The 16,554-nt window shown below is 41.4% G+C and overlaps 1 protein-coding gene across 1 annotated transcript; it reads left to right on the forward strand.

Moving 5' to 3' along the window:
* Window positions 1–6,886: 6,886 nt before the first annotated feature.
* Window positions 6,887–15,590, forward strand: LOC115208379 (nuclear factor of activated T-cells, cytoplasmic 2-like). Its single transcript, XM_029776400.1, has 4 exons — window positions 6,887–7,308; window positions 13,531–13,685; window positions 14,199–15,159; window positions 15,377–15,590. Exons 1-4 carry the CDS (start codon window positions 7,268–7,270, stop codon window positions 15,441–15,443), a joined length of 1,224 nt encoding a protein of 407 aa, XP_029632260.1. The 5' UTR covers window positions 6,887–7,267; the 3' UTR covers window positions 15,444–15,590.
* Window positions 15,591–16,554: the final 964 nt, after the last annotated feature.

Below are 16,554 nucleotides of genomic sequence, written 5' to 3' on the forward strand. Positions count from 1 at the left end.
AAATTCAAACTCACAACCTTTAGGTTGCTAGATGCTCACATTATACACCCACCTAGCCTCTTTGGGCTAGGTGGGACGCCAGCACCCCACCTCAACAACATCCGGTGAAATTGCAGAGCGCGAAATTGAAAATACAAAAATTGTAATATTAAACATTCATAAAAATATAAGTGTCGTACATCGTTTAAAAGCTTAACTTCTTGTTAATCCAACCGCTTTGTCAGATTTCAAAAATGCTTTACGGCGAAAGCATACCATGCGATTTTTTGAGGACAGCGCCCTGCATACCCCAGCATTAAAAATATTTTCCAAACCAGCAGAGGCGTCACAAAAATCAGAAATAGCGATAAAATAAATCACTTACCTTTGAAGATCTTCCTCTGTTTGCAATCCCAAGGGTCCCAGCTACACAACAAATGGTTGTTTTGTTCGATAAAGTCCTTCTTTATATCCCAAAAAAGTCAGTTTAGTTGGCGCATTTGATTCAGTAATCCACCCGTTCCACTCATTCAACATGCAGACAAAGGAATCCCAAAAGTTACCGGTAAACTTCGTCCAAACAAGTCAAACAAGGTTTCTAATCAATCCTCAGGTACCCTAATATGTAAATAAACGATAAAATTTAAGACGGAATGTAGTATGTTCAATACCGGAGCTAAATAACGAAGTGCGCACCCTCTTCCACGCGCGCCACAAGACTACAGTCCAAATGAGAGCCATCTTGAAAAACTACAAACTCATTTTTTCAAAAACAAGCCTGAACCCCTTTCTAAAGACTTCCACTTAGTGGAAGCCATAGGAACTGCAATCTGGGAGGAATTCCTTTGAATATCCCATAGACAAGCATTGAATGGCCTGTGACCTCAAAAATAGTTATTTCCGGATGGATTCTCCAGATAGATTTGCCTGCCATATCAATTCTGTTATACTCACATACATTATTGTAACAGTTTTAGACACTTCAGAGTGTTTTCTATCCAATGCTACCAATTATATGCATATCCAAGCTTCTGGGCCTGAGTAACAGGCAGTTTACTTTGGGCATGTCAGTCATCCGAACTTCCGAATACTGCCCCCTAACCATTTGTCTTATGTAACCATACCAAACATAACATATCATGCTAATTTGGTATCCTGTACTAACATTTACTATGTTACATCTAGTCTATGAGACCAGGCTGCAGATAGAGTGTACATTAATGATGCTGTTAGTTCACCAGCACACGCCCGCAAGGGCTAATAACCCATCCACAACTGCCCGACTATATCACTTATAATGTGATGAAGGGAAAATCTGAGGCCCGCAAATATACAAAATGCAATGTAGAGTCAAAGATGGCGTAACTATTTTTGACAGGCCTTTTTAGATAGGCCTTTTTAGATAGGCCTATGTTTAAGGAATAGCACATGAGAACCCAGGGATTCTTGTGTGATAACTCCCGATTAAGGGCTGTTCTTAGGCCCAAGGCGAAGCCAGTCGTTCATTCTATTTATTCCACGTTGCTATGCTAAACAAATCATTGGCATGTAGCTAGATAACAGAGGTTCAATGACAACAAGAGACAAGAACTTCAATAAATAATGATTGAATAAATATTTTATAAACAGGCAACAAGAACTTCAGCAAATAATTAATGTATATATTGGCAACAAACAGTCAATAAGTCAAAAGATAGTTATTGATGATAGCTAGTCTAACGTTACTTATCCTTTGCTAGCTAGCTAGCCAACTAAAGCTAACACAGAATCACCTGTATAAATATTGCAGTCCTTTTCTTTTATTCCTTTAGTGTTTTATTTTAATTTGAATTATTTTTTTTTTAACTCTGCATCATTGGGAAGGACTCGCAAGCAAGCATTTCACGGTAAAGTCTACACCAGTTTATTCGGTGCATGTGACAAATGAAATGTCATTAAAAAAATAAAAGCTGTCAGTCTCGTCACATTCATATGCATGGCATGGGTGGAGATCTCAACAGCAAAAAAACTGAAATGTTGTACAGGTTGGTGTATATTAACCCCCGCTGTACCAAACTAAATGCTAGACAAGAAGCATGTGGAAATAATGTCTAGATGCTTTTTTCCCAGGGGGGGGGAATTAAAGGCCCAAATGCAGGTGTTTTTAATCAATATCAAATAATTTCTGGATAACAATTAAGTACCCTTACTGCAATAGATTTTAAAAGTGCAAAAATAGCTTTTTTAGCAAAAAACTATTTCTCAATCAAGAATTTTGCTACGACTGACTGGGAGTGGTCTGAGTGGGGAGGGGGAAACGGACAACTAGTTGTTACTGGCAGAGAGGTTTGGAACTCTTTGTTATTGGTCTATTAACCAAGTTAGCGCATTGTGATATCCCCATGGAAAGCCGAAACTCCTGCCCATGCAAACCTGCTGATTATAAGGTCCTGTGTAGATTGTTTTCAACCAGCAACTATCAGGAAATAACACTGATCATTTTTTTTCCCCTTTACTTTATGTTTATGAATGCTTGGCTGGGCTGCGGGACAATGGACGTGTGTTGATACTCGAAATGTAATGATGGTATTATGGCATCATGGCATTTTGCATGGATTATTATAAATAACTAACAGCTATCAACCAATCAGCATCCAAACAACCCTTTTTACAATTCCCGACATTTTGGTAGGCTATTTGTTTGTCAACTTGTCTATTATTAGATGCATGCAGCTTTTTGTCTCTGTCATTACTTGTTGCCGTAGAAGACTAAATAAACCCTTACTCACCAGAATATTGTCATAAATCGATAGAATGAATGCTTCGATTTAGTTGAAATTAGTCAAGTTTGTTACCTTTTTCCTCTTTCATCTTCGCTTCTCTTGCGCAGCAAAGACGTTTAGGGACCAGGAAGAAAATGCAATAAAATGTCCACCTTTAATTCCAACTTTACCGTTTATTTATTCTCTCAAGAAGCCGAGAGAAAGAAATCTATTTCTCCACTCCTTTTCCTGAGTAAACATTTATATTTGGTGTGTCATTTTACTGCCAGAAATGCTTAATTCTGCTGGAGTTAATATTAGAATATGTGAGAAGTTATAAAGCTACAGTCAGTGTCCAGATTTAAGTTTGGCTACTATTCCATTTAACCCATCTGAACAGTATAGTTCCCATGACATGCCAAACCCTATCTCCAGTACACTTTCTGCCACAAACGGCATGATTTTGTTTCTCTCTGTCACCCTCAATCTTTCAATTTTTAGATAATAAAGCATTTGACATTTCCATTGCATGAATGACCGAGGATTGACTGATTTCCACATTTTTTGTATGTTTTTTGAAGATAATTGATGAGAAGAGTATTGTCCAACCCATCAGGTATCTCACTGCACTCTCATATGTCATGTTTTGAAAAATACAGACAGGCAAATGAAAAGTACATTTACATTTCAATACTTCTGACATCCATCTTTGCAACTCCACCCATAACTTTAGAATTTTGTAACATTTCCAGGAGGCATAAATTATTGAGTCATTAGTAGTTTTACACTTCAGACACGAATCTGCCGTTGTGAATTTTGTCTCTTTTATAATAAATTCTATACATAAATGTATACTAGATTAAGTGTACATTTTCTGAACTGTATATCAGTTCTTTTTCAATATTTTTTCCAATAGGTCATATTTTTTTCTAAGAGATTGTCAGTTTTGTAGGCTCTCTGGAAGGTTTTGTACAGCTTACCTATGAATATCCTTTTCTGACTCAAAACAGATTCTCTCAAAATTGCTCTCAAGATTTCAAATCAAAATGTTGTGATAAAACTTTTAAGTTGGATGTATTTGAAAATATCTACATTTGTCAAACCAAATTGTAATTTTATTAAAGCTATCATGGAAATACAGTAAATGTATTTCTTATAAGCAAGTAATTTACGGTTTCTATGCCTTTCGTTTTCCATGTGAGCCAATTTATCGATGAATTCTGAAAAGCTATCCAAGGATTGTTCCATAAGGTTGTGTTTTTAGGGAGTGATATTGGTTCTGCTATCATCCTCTTTTACAACTTCACAAATTCTTTCCCAAACATTAGACTACTGTTCTGGCCCTCCCTTGTATTTATTTTCAATTCTCCATTTCGCAGCTTTTCTCTTACTGAGTTAAACTCCGACAACGTCCTTTTTGCCTCAGTGGATAGCCTTTAACTTTTTCTTCCCAAAAGCATTTGGCAATTGGCGTGTATTTGGCGCGCTACAGTTAGGCCCTAAAGCTTAGGCTATGCACTAACGGCAGATATAAATAATGGAAGAATTCTCAACGTAGCCTATAGATATGAATTGCACAGGAATTATACATTTATGGATATTATATGCATTGCTTTCTCCTTATTAAACCCAATATTTACTGACCCTAAACCCACCCACCCCGCGGATATAGGATATAACCGTGGGGACTGCGGGTTATGAGTCAACCCTCCATCACTTGTGTACCTCTCTTAGGCAACATGGCCCCTCACTTATCATGGCAGTAGTTGGCAAATAATGGCTCCGTATGTCACTGTGTACCCCTGGTCACCTCCCTTTCTCTGACTGCATTAGGCCTTGGCTGAGGTGGTCGCAGTGGAGTTAATCAGGGAGGGTTATATGTCAGAGGTTATCCGGGATCAGGTATGAGCTGAACAACCTACTGTACCATTTTGGGAGTCAGTATAGTCCTCTCAAAAAGAATGGCTAGCTAACATGCTAACCTTAACTGTATGTATTGTCTCATTGGTTGGAGATATGTTATATGTTATGACTGTTTGCATTAAAGTGATAGTTCACTCTAAAGTTCAGCTTGTTTTCAGACCTTAAAGCTTCAATGTATAGAAATCCCTCTGTTATTACCTGGTTGTTAAAATCATTGCCTAATTTTAGTTTATGTGACAAAGCAAGCAATGTAGAGGATAATTGTAACATCTAAACCACTGTGAAATATATACTGAACAAAAATTGAAATGTACCCACTGGGGAGCCAGGCCCAGCCAATCAGAATACGTTTTTCCCCACAAAAGGGATTCATTAATGTCACTAATACCCCCGGTACTGCTGCTAATTCTGTTCACCAGTTCCGGAGGTCTACGTCACCGGCTTTCTAGGCTTCACTGAACGGGATTCATTATCATCAACCCCGGACTGTCTTGTCTGATTACACACACCTGGTTCCCATTTCCCATGATTAGTATGTTATATATGTGCCCTCTGTCTTTGTTGGTTATTGTTCCCATGTCCCATGGTCGTGTGAGTACCTATGCGTTGGTGCAGCCATTATGCTGCGTGCTTTATATATTGTGTATTAAGGGGTGTCGTTCAACAAGGTTTACCGTCGCTCTTTTGTTTGGGTACAGCCCAGTGTTTTTGTATACATGTTTGTTTTGGGTGTATTAAAAACCCCTCTTGTGTATTCCTGCGACTGTTTCCAAATCCTTTATACCAGTGTGACAATTATAGACAGAAATACTCCTCGGTTTCATCAGCTGTCTGGGTAGCTGGTCTCAGACCATCCCGCAGATGAAGAAGCCAGGTGTGGAGGTCCAGGGCTGGTGTGGTTACACATGGTCTGTGGTTGTGAAGCTGGTTGGACGTACTGCCAAATTCTTTAAAACAATGTTGGAAGTGGCTTATGGTAGAGAAATGAACATTAAATTCTATGGCAATAACTCTGGTGGAGATTCCTGCAGTCAGCATGCCAATTGCACGCTCCCTCAACTTGAGACGTCTGTTGCATTGTGTTGTGACAACTGCACATTTTAAAGCGGACTTTTTTGTCCCAAGCACAAGGTGCACCTGTGTAATGATCATGCTGTTTAATCAGCTTTTTGATATGCCACACCTGTCAGGTGGATGGATTATCTTAGAAAAGGATAAATGCTCACTAATAGGGATGTAAACAAATTGGGTACAACATTTGAGAGAAATGTTTTTTTTGTGTGTATAGAATATTTGAGGGATTTTTTTTTCAGTGCATGAAACATGGGACCAACACTTAACAGGTTGTGTTTATGTTTGTTCAGTTTAATTACCATTGGGGTACAATTAGGACTACAATAATGGTGTCTCAGTTTATCTAACCTTCTGTCCCAGTCTACCAAATATGAACTAAAAATATGTACACAAATGGGTGTGTCATGCCTCCTGTGAATGATATCAAACATTTGTTTTTTGTGTGTGATTTAGGAAACACCTTAAGGATTTCAGAAATGTTTCATGTGTAGAGATAATATTTTGGATAGATGTCGAAAGAGGTCACAGAAATGCAAAAGATGTCCCACTTATTCCGATATCATCCTACATCATCGGAGGTCGTTCCACACACTATTAATAGGCATTTCGCCACCTGACTGAGGAAACAAAATAGATCTGTCACCTGTTTTTCCGCAAGGATCATTAACCTTTTGTCGGGTGGCATGCTTTGACGCTGCATGTTGTCTCGGCTGTTTTGGAAGCACTCCCAGTTTCCCACTCTGTTTTTCTACACGGTCAATGACTCATCGAAGGTGTGCTTTCTTTCTCACTTTGAAGAGGTTATGTGACAATGACAAGAGAGACACAATTACTGATATGGACTGGGGTCTTCTCGAGATAGGGACTGCAGATCATTGCGGTCCGTCTTCTGTCCGATGGTGTGTGTTTGAGGGAGAAAGGACAGAAGAGGCCCATTGAAATACACATGCCTAATTTACTGAAGTTAATTCTTAATGTTGCGCCAGTGCAGAACGTCATCTGACATGACACACACAAACACACACAGTATTACCCTGAGAGTGATAGTGCCCACCTCTGTCAGATGTCCTTTCTCTCTTTAAGACCGCCTCATTAAAATATGAAAGTGCTTATGAGCTTCCTGTTGCATGCTGGGAAGTGAGGGTTGTTTACCTCATTGTGACAGACAGCTGCAAGTTCAGATAACAGTGTTATGACAACTGGTGTACTGTGTAACATAGCTTACACATCTCAAGCTTTTGAGATTCTTCTGTATTAGGTGTCTCATTCATAAAAGAAAAATACTGCTACGAAGGGGAGTTTCAGAGATGGACAAATATGGCCGGACAATTGTCACTAGCTCGGTAAAAAACATTCCTTGGTGTGTACAGTAATCTCAGGTTTCATTGGGGGAGTGGAAAATGTTGCTCAATGTGGTAGTAAATACTCACAGCGCACATGCTCGAACTCACATGCTCAGAAAGCGAGATATACAGACAAAAGAAGACAAACATGCTGGGACAGTACAATAACTCGGCCATGCATTTTCCCCACTCAATTAGAGACCCACCATGGAAGCATATGTTTACATGTGGACTGAAGTGTGTTCCATGTAAGTATATACACACGTGGGGCATTGTCCCCAACCCGTTTTCTCTTTCATCATTCATGTGTGTTTACAATCTCCTCTCTAGTTAGTTACAAAACCTGTCTGACTTTGGTGCTAGAAATCAGGCAATGCCAAGGCTGTGTTGATATGGCCAGAGAGGCACAGAGAGCCCTTAGGTCATTCTGTTGATCAGATAAAACTGTTTCATGCTTTTTTAGCTAGCAGTGACATAGCTGGTTGTTTTGTAAAGTGCAGGCGGCATCTGCTCAACTCTTCCCACGCAGTTAAGCTTGGGGAGGGTGGTGGGGTAATGGAGACACTACTTTGTTATGAGGCCATGTGTGTGTGTGCTTGCACAGCACCGGGTTCAGGAGGGTGCTTGTGTTCCCTGCTCTGAACTCCTGCACCCTTTAGCGAGTGAGGGAGAGAGAGAAAGAGGGTGAGTGAGTAAGATCACATGCACCGTTTGACCTTGCTGCCAACAGAGTGGAAAACTGTGCTGTTGTGCCCCTCCATCTGTGATACATCCCACACCGGGCCTCTAGCCTCATTTGCATTGATGTGACACCCATCTCCTCCCACATTGAAACCCCCTCACCTGTGTTATTTTCTACTTGAGCAATGTGATAAGGAAGGGAGAGCTGGTGCCAGGTGTAACTCCAGAGCAGGAGAAGTCATCCTCTGTGCTCCACAATAGGAAAGTGTTATTATGCTTTGTGTGCCAATCGCTACGATTACATGTTTCCCGCTATATCAAACTGGAACAGGGTTCACTTTGAGAAATACCACCCACCTCTAAGAGAACTATGCAGGCATTTACTAAGACAAGCATTTGGCACACAGGCCGGTAGTTTGAGACCCCCTAATCTACGGCTAAGGCTTGCTAACTAGGCTAATGGTGCGTTTGGATGGTTCTCTGGATCTCGTGTCTCCAGGTTGGTGAAGTCATAACTATGACATGAATGCATTTGAGTGCCTTTGTATTCAGAACAACTCTTCAACCAATGAGATTTTAGTTAGACAGCTAAGCAAGCTAGCATTGCTAATGATACATAATTTGTGATGCTTACAGTTGAAGTTGGAAGTTTACATACACCTTAGCCAAATACATTTAAACTCAGTTTTTCACAATTCCTGACATTCAATCCTAGTAAAAATTCCCTGTCTTAGGTCAGTTAGGATCACCACTTTATTTTAACCATGTGAAATGTCAGAATAATAGTGATTTATTTCTTTCATCACATTCCCAGTGGGTCAAAAGTTTACATACACTCAATTACTACTTGGTAGCACTGCCTTCAAATTGTTTAACTTGGGTCAAACGTTTTGGGTATGTCACGTCCTGACCAGTATAAGGGTTATTTGTTATTGTAGTTTGGTCAGGAGGTGACAGAGGGTATTTTGTTTGTGGTTCGGGGTGGTGATTTATGTAGTAGGGTGTTTGATTTGTTATTTCTGGGTTTTGGTCTATGTTTTGTATTTCTGTTCTTTCTGGTTTGTGGTAGTTCTATGTGTAGGTTAATGGGGGGTTGGACTCAATTGGAGGCAGGTGCTTTCTCATTGCCTCTGATTGAGAGTCCTATATATGGGTAATTGTTTGGTGTAGTGTTGTGGGAGATTGTTTCGCCTGTGTGAGAATGACAAACCTATTTTGTTGTTCGTGCGGTCTTCATTTTTGGTGTTCTCTTTAGTTTAAAAGAAATTCAAGATGAGCATCCACATTCCTGCTGCGTTTTGGTCCTCCATTCCCGACGACAGCCGTTACAGGGTAGCCTTCCACAAGCTTCCCACAATAAGTTGGGTGAATTTTGGCCCATTCCTCTTGACAGAGTGTAACTGAGTCAAGTTTGTAGGCCTCCTTGCTCGCACACACTTTCAGTTCTGCCCACAAGTGCTCTATTGGATTGAGGTTAGGGCTTTGTGATGGCCACTCCAATACCTTGACTTTGTTGTCCTTAAGCCATTTTGCCACAACTTTGGAAGTATGCTTGGGGTCATTGTCCAGTTGGAAGACCCATTTGCGACCAAGCTTTAACTTCCTGACTGATGTCTTGAGATGTTGCTTCAATATATCCATATAATTTTCCTACCTCATGCCATCTAGTTTGAAGTGCACCAGTCCCTCCTGCAGCAAAGCATCCCCACAATGTGATGGTGTTCTTCGACTTGCCAAACAGTTCTATTTTTGTTTCATCAGACCAGAGGACATTTCTCCAAAAAGTACGATCTTTGTCCCCATGTGCAGTTGCAAACTGTAGTCTGGCTTTTTTATGGTGGTTTTGGAGCAGTGGCTTCTTCCTTGCTGAGCGGCCTTTCAGGTTATGTCGATATAGGACTCGTTTTGCTGTGGCTATGGATACTTTTGTACCTGTTTTAATAGAATTAATAGTTAGTCAGTATCTGGTGTGGCCACCAGCTGCATTAAGTACTGCAGTGCATCTCAGGATGAGCCTGCAGGAAGGGTACCACATGAGGGAGGAGGATGTCTTCCCTATAACGCACAGCGTTGAGATTGCCTGCAATGACAAGCTCAGTCCGATGATGCTGTGACACCCTGCCCCAGACCATGATGGACCCTCCACCTCCAAATCGATCCCGCTCCAGAGCACAGGCCTCTGTGTAACGCTCATTCCGTCGACGATAAGCGCGAATCCACAGGTACACCTCCAATTGACTCAAATGATGTCAATAAGCCTATCAGCAACTTCTAAAGGCATGCCATCATTTTCTGGAATTCTCCAAGCTGTTTAAAGGCACAGTCAACTTAGTGTATGTAAACTTCTGACCCACTGGAATGGTGATTAAGTGAAATAATCTGCCTGTAAACAATTGTTGGAAAAATGACTTGTGTCATGCACAAAGTAGATGTCTTAACCAACTTGCCAAAACTATAGTTTGCTAACAAGAAATTTGTGGAGTGGTTGAAAAACGAGTTTTAATGACTCCAACCTAAGTGTATGTAAACTTCGGTGCTCATCGGCCATTGGTAAAATATCACACAAGTTGGAAATCGCAAATTCACTAATGAGTGGTTAGGAAGGAATCAGTGGCTAACTGTAATCACTAGCCTTCAGTGGAGTGGGTGTGTGGTCCCAGTCTGGGTTTAAGGGTCTATTTTCCAAGTTTTAAAAGGATAAACATTCAACAATAGCCATGCTGTCAATCCAAAACAACTGGGAAATCTCAGACTTCAGTGAGTTCAAGACAACTGGGAACTCTGGGGGGGGGGGGGGGGGGGGTTTGGAATGAGCTCCGACTGGGAAAATACGTTTTGAGTGGTCATCCAACTCGGAATTCTAAGTTGGGAACTTGGGCCGATTTCTAAAGCTCCGACCTGAAGATTACTGACGTCATGGATCAACCTTGTTTTTTTTCCAAGTTCCCAGTTGTCTTGAAAGCACCATAAATCCAGAGAATGCCAGACTTTGACATTTCCCCACGAAGGACCACCGCGCCAACTTCCTGTTAAAGTGAGCACAGCAAAAATGTATTGCATGCTGCTGCATAAATGATGTAATATGCCAGGGAGATATGTATATTGTAGCTAAGAAAGTAATGCTAAGTGTATATTTCTGTAGTAACATGTTAGTAGCCCATGAGCCTCACCCTAATCATTTTGTCCCTTTTCCCCTCTTAACTTAACCTACTGTTCTGACTTGGTGGTGCACATGTAGCCTATAGCCTGTTTTAGAGAAATGTCATTGTCTGCTTATATGCCCCCTTTATTTATCCTTTGGTTCTGACTTGGTATACAGGGAGAATACTGTAAGATTGGCCCATGTTCTGAATTCTGTTGCTGTACATTTCAAAAGTGCTGAACAAATAGTTATATTGACTACGTCTGTCCTAGCTCGCTCATTAATGTCTTTATCGAAATTACAGATTGCCTATAATCTGCTCGTCGCCCCCTTATGCCATAGTTTTTGGTCCCAATTGTCAGTAGAAACCACATTTGTTTAACTTCTCTAGGGTAGGGGGCAGTATTTTCACGGCCGCATGAAAAACGTACCCAAATTAAACGGCCTACTACTCGGGCCCAGGAACTAGAATATGCATATTATTAGTAGATTTGGATAGAAAACACTCTGAAGTTTCTAAAACTGTTTGAATGGTGTCTGTGTATAACAGAACTCATATGGCAGGCAAAAACCTGAGAGAAATCTAACCAGGAAGTGGGAAGTCTGGTGCTTGTAGTCCTTTCAAGTCATTGCCTATCGAACACAGTGACTTGGGGTTCATTTTGCACTTCCTAAGGCTTCCACTAGATGTCAACAGTCTTTAGAAAGTTGTTTGAGGCATCTATGATGAACAGAGGGCGAACAGAGGAAGTTGGAAGTTGTTGACTCAGGAAAGCAAATGAGTTCATTGGCGCGCATTCACGTGAGAGTTAGCTGTGTTCCAAAATGTTTTTCAAGACACTGGAATCATCCAGTTGGAATATTATTGAAGTTCTAAGTTAAAAAGGCCCTAAAGCTTGATGCTATACAATGTTTGACATGTTTGAACGAACGTAAATAGAACTTTTTTGACTTTTCGTCGTAACATTTTGCCGCGCTTCCTACACTTGGAGTAGCTTACTGAACGCGGAAACAACGAGTTATTTGGACATAAATTATGGACTTTATCGAACAAAACAACATTTATTGTGGACCTGGGATTCCTGGAAGTGCCTTCTGATGAAGATCATCAAAGGTAAGAGAATATTTCTAATGCTATTTATGATTTTAGATGACTCCAAAATGGCGGATATCTGTATTGCCTAGTGTATTTTTCTGAGCGCAGTACTCAGATTACTGCAAAGTGTGCTTTCCCCGTGAAGCTTTTTTGAAATCTATCACAGCGGTTGCACAAAGGAGATGTTCAGCTATAATTCTTTGAATGACAGTTTAATATTTTATCAACGTTTATGATGAGTATTTTTGTAAATTGTTGTGCTCATTCACTGGCAGTATTGGAGGCAAAATATTTTCTGAACATCACGCGCCAATGTAAAAGGCTGTTTTTGGATATAAATATCAACTTGATCGAACAAAAAATGCATGTATTGTGTAACATGATGTCCTAGGAGTGTCATCTGATGAAGATCGTCAAAGGTTAGTGCATAATTTTAGCTGAATTTCTGGTATTTGTGACGCCTGTCCTTATTAGGAAAATGGCTGTGTGGTTTTCTTGTGTTGGAACTGTCCTAACATAATCTAACTTTATGCTTTCGCCGTAAAGCCTTTTTGAAATCGGACGACGTGGTTACATTAAGGAGACGTGCATCTTTAAAATGGTGTAAAATAGTCCTATGTTTGAGAACTTTAAATTATGACATTTTGTGGTTTTGAATTTGGAGCTCTGATTTTTCACTGGCTGTTGAATAGTGTGAACCGTGGGTGGGCGTCCCACCTGCCCAAGAGGGGTTAAGCAAGTCAGCCGTATCAGTTACGTTTTTTTAAAGGCAGTAAATGAGGCTGAATTAACTATTTCGCTGCCAGACAGGACTGGTAAGGTGTTGGGACAGCTTTATGTAGGCACTGTATGTCACCATTATAGTGCAATTAATGTATTGTTTAGTGTTGTGTAGTGGCTTTGCTGGCATGCATCTAAACACTTTTTTGAGTTTGCCCCACCAAGATTTACATGCTAAAATCGCCAATGTGAACAGTAGCACCACCCACTGGATTAGTAACTTATTGTATGTCATAAATGAAATAGGCCAACAGCTTTCCATATACTGCAAGTTTATCAGTTCCACTTGTGACAGAAAGCAGCCAAGTCAGTTATATTATGTTAATGCTTCCAAAATGAAACATGATGTGTCAGGCTCAGTCAATCAGATCATGTTGCATTTAAAACATAAAGGTAACTGTCAAATAATTCTGAAATAATTGGCCTATTGATAGTGAAGTAGGTCTAGAGTTTTGTTACACCTAAAATGCAGTAGCCATTTCAGTGTCTGTTATTTTATTCAGCAACATTCCAAAACATTTGATACAATTACCCGACAGTTACATCATCACCACAGAATCATCTGCCTCAATTTGGCTATGCAACAGCTTAAAAGCAGCAAGCCATATCGACAGATTTTTTTTAAATTGTCGGTGTCATGTTTCATTTGAACAATTAGCCTAGACTTTTGATGTTGCAATTTGGTTGAGAACGTGCAGTTTATATCGTTGGTAAAGTAACTTTTAATCTAACTATTGCTGTTTTGTCATTCTTTACATTTTGATAAACAAGTTACGTGCGTGGGATGACTTCCATCTACGAAGAGAATGATCCAAATTCTTTGGAACTTGTGGAAGGTCTTGGTCAAGATAACAGTGAAGAGGAGTTGGACTTTTCCTACCTGTTTTTGTACAACCCATCTGAGGATGACTTTCGTGGGAATGAAGGTAAGGCTGCAAGCATTTTCCAGAAGTTCAATCATGTGTTCCGATGAATCCTTTGGGTTTAAAATAAAAAAGGTTTAAATTGGAGTTTATAACGTGGATTTTTATTCAGGACTTACAAAACAAAAGTATCCTTATCATATTTTGTACAATACTCAGAAAAGGCTACAGTCACATAACGAAATGCTAAATAATATATTTCCATTAGCTTTTTCTTGCTTGTACAAATCCATGGTTTTGTGACTGAGTTTATATTAAGCCAGGTTGAACCAGTGGTGAATGATGGAGTCACCATCAATTTGACACGCATGCTATTTTAGGAACATGTTTCCCATTACTTGTAATTGCCTGATGTCCATAAAAAAATTGTAATAACAAAAAATATTGTCACTAAAAAGGCAAGCTTATGATAATTAGTAAAACGAATAAAAATCGGCAATCTGATCCTGAAATGGTGCAATCCATGATGCACTCGCCTAAATGAGTACTCCCTTCATTCTTCCATATTCTTGACAGACAACTCAGGGGTTCCCCCTCACGATGGTCACAACCCTCCATCTATGGTGCCCTACCCTTGTGAGGACAGTTCCAGTTGTGTCCATACAACCTCCTGTCAGTTCTCTTACTACCATGGGCTTGTCACTGACTGCCTCTCTGGGCCTGGGTTTAACTCGCTGGATCTTCCCTCCAGGCCAGGGGGTGCTCCCAGCCCCAGGATTGAGATCACCCCATCTGGGGACCCTCACCGGACTCAGCCCCTGGATGCCAGCCCCAGATCGACGGCCCTGACTGTGTCTGGCTATGAGAATACAGCCTATCGAGAGCCTCAGTGCCTAAGCCCTGCCAGCAGCAACTCCTCCACGGGCTGGCTGTCTGAGTCTTGCTCTCCCTGGGTCTCGCCTTGTGTATCTCCCAGTGGTGATGGGGGCGTGGTAGGCTTGACCACCTTGGACCACCTCCAAGGCATCCACATGTCCATGGCTCACTCCTCCCCAGGGTCCTCCCCGTGCACCAGCATCACAGAGGAAACATTCCTGGTACTGCAGAGTCAGCGGTCATCCTCCCACCACTCCCATACCCACCCGCGCTCTCGCTCCGCCTCTCCTCAGGGCAAACGCACCTACGACCAGTACAGCAGCCCCAGCCTGGGGACCACCAGCCAGCAGCAGCGCTCCCGGAGCCTCAGCCCCTCACCCCACCACCCCCAAGGACCCCAGGCCCAAGCTGACCCACAGGCCAATGCCCCTGAGCAGGCTCCCAGCCTTGAAGAGGTGTTGAGCAGCCTCAGCTCCAGCCTACCCAGGGCTGTGCCCTCCAAGATAGTGCAGCCCAATGTGGAATGCTACACGTACAGAGAGAGCCAAAGGGGTGGCTGTGTGCACCCCATGAAGCAGGGGAGGAGAGGTGAAGCTGGGGCTGAGACCTACATCCTCCCTACGTCTGTTTGGCCAGTTCCACTAGCCCACGGAGCAATCAGGTATAATGTGCTATGGGAATGATGATCCCTCATAAGAATGACTCTTTAATGACAGGCTATGTAAAGAAGCAGTATTAGGAAAACACTATTGCATTTGAAATTGTGACTTCATGTTCTGATATGTGTTTTGTAATTCTTGTGTGTGTTATGGCAGGAAATGTTACACTAACGATCTTACTCCGCTATAACCAGTGAAATCTCTCTCTCCCCTCTTCAGTAGCATTCCTGTGCCATCTCTGCCCCCCTCTAGATTTGCAATTGCACATTCACTCAGACCAATATGAGCTCTGTCTGGAGCAGCAGCCTAAACAGCACCACCGTGCCCACTATGAGACAGAGGGGAGCAGTCAAAGCACCTGGCGGAGGACACACTGTGGTTCAGGTACTGGGTGTGGGGAGGGGAGGTGTGTTCTTAATCTAGGTATGTATGTTTGTGGGGATGGGTGTTGACAATGTGCCTGTGTGGATGTTTGAGTGTGTAAATGTATAGTGCAGCTTGTACTCCTTTGTGTATAAATATGTGTCTGTGGTGGTATTTCCTTGTCATTGTTTCACCCTGTTTGTCTCAGGTGCCCAGCTACAATATGTAAATGAACATCCTTGTATCAGCCTGCATTATTATGACTACACCCATTCAACCACAAAACCAGCACAGTTAAAGCAACAGGGTGTTTTCACATATGACGTTCGGTTTCCTGGAGTGTTCGTGAGAATTATACAAAATAAGTTTAGCTTTTACAAGACCTGACTAACTGTTTCAGGGTAGGAGTTGCAAGATGCTCATTCTACATGACGTTAGCAAGCTAGCTTGTTTGTAACGAGCAAAAAGTTACACGTCACTCGCGCTGCCCCTCACAATACCTAGTACTGTGGTCTTGGATCTTGGACTCACTACTCACGGATGCTTTATAGCGCAGATCATGGTACCAAACACTCTTGGATCCAGATCATACAGGGGATACGTGAAAGCGCCCATACTCTCATGTACTCTTTACAATAAAATATTTACTACAATGTTCTATTCAAGTAGTTTGAGAGGAAGACTCCCTGTTTAGTAAGTTGATTTATGATCTAGCATCTCATACTCAACCTGCTGGAATCATCCTTTACTGATATTTTTTCCATGTAAAGTTGAACCCTTTCAACTTATCTCATCCCCAGCAGGCTCTCAACCTCAATCCAAGGCTCAATTGCTTAACTTTCATCTGATGGAAAATCCAGTAGTAGACAGTTCAGGGACATATTGACTAAGCCATGTTGGTTTTTGATGTATAGTTACTAAATTAATGAGCGGTCTTCTCATTCCGTGACGTGAAAGCCAAGGCATTTCTGGGTCCAGGGCAACAGTAGCAATGCTAACCATCCGCTAATCATTAGCCATCCGCTACATATGCA

Source organism: Salmo trutta, chromosome 14 (genome assembly GCF_901001165.1).
Source record: "Salmo trutta chromosome 14, fSalTru1.1, whole genome shotgun sequence".
Lineage (NCBI taxonomy): Eukaryota > Metazoa > Chordata > Actinopteri > Salmoniformes > Salmonidae > Salmo > Salmo trutta.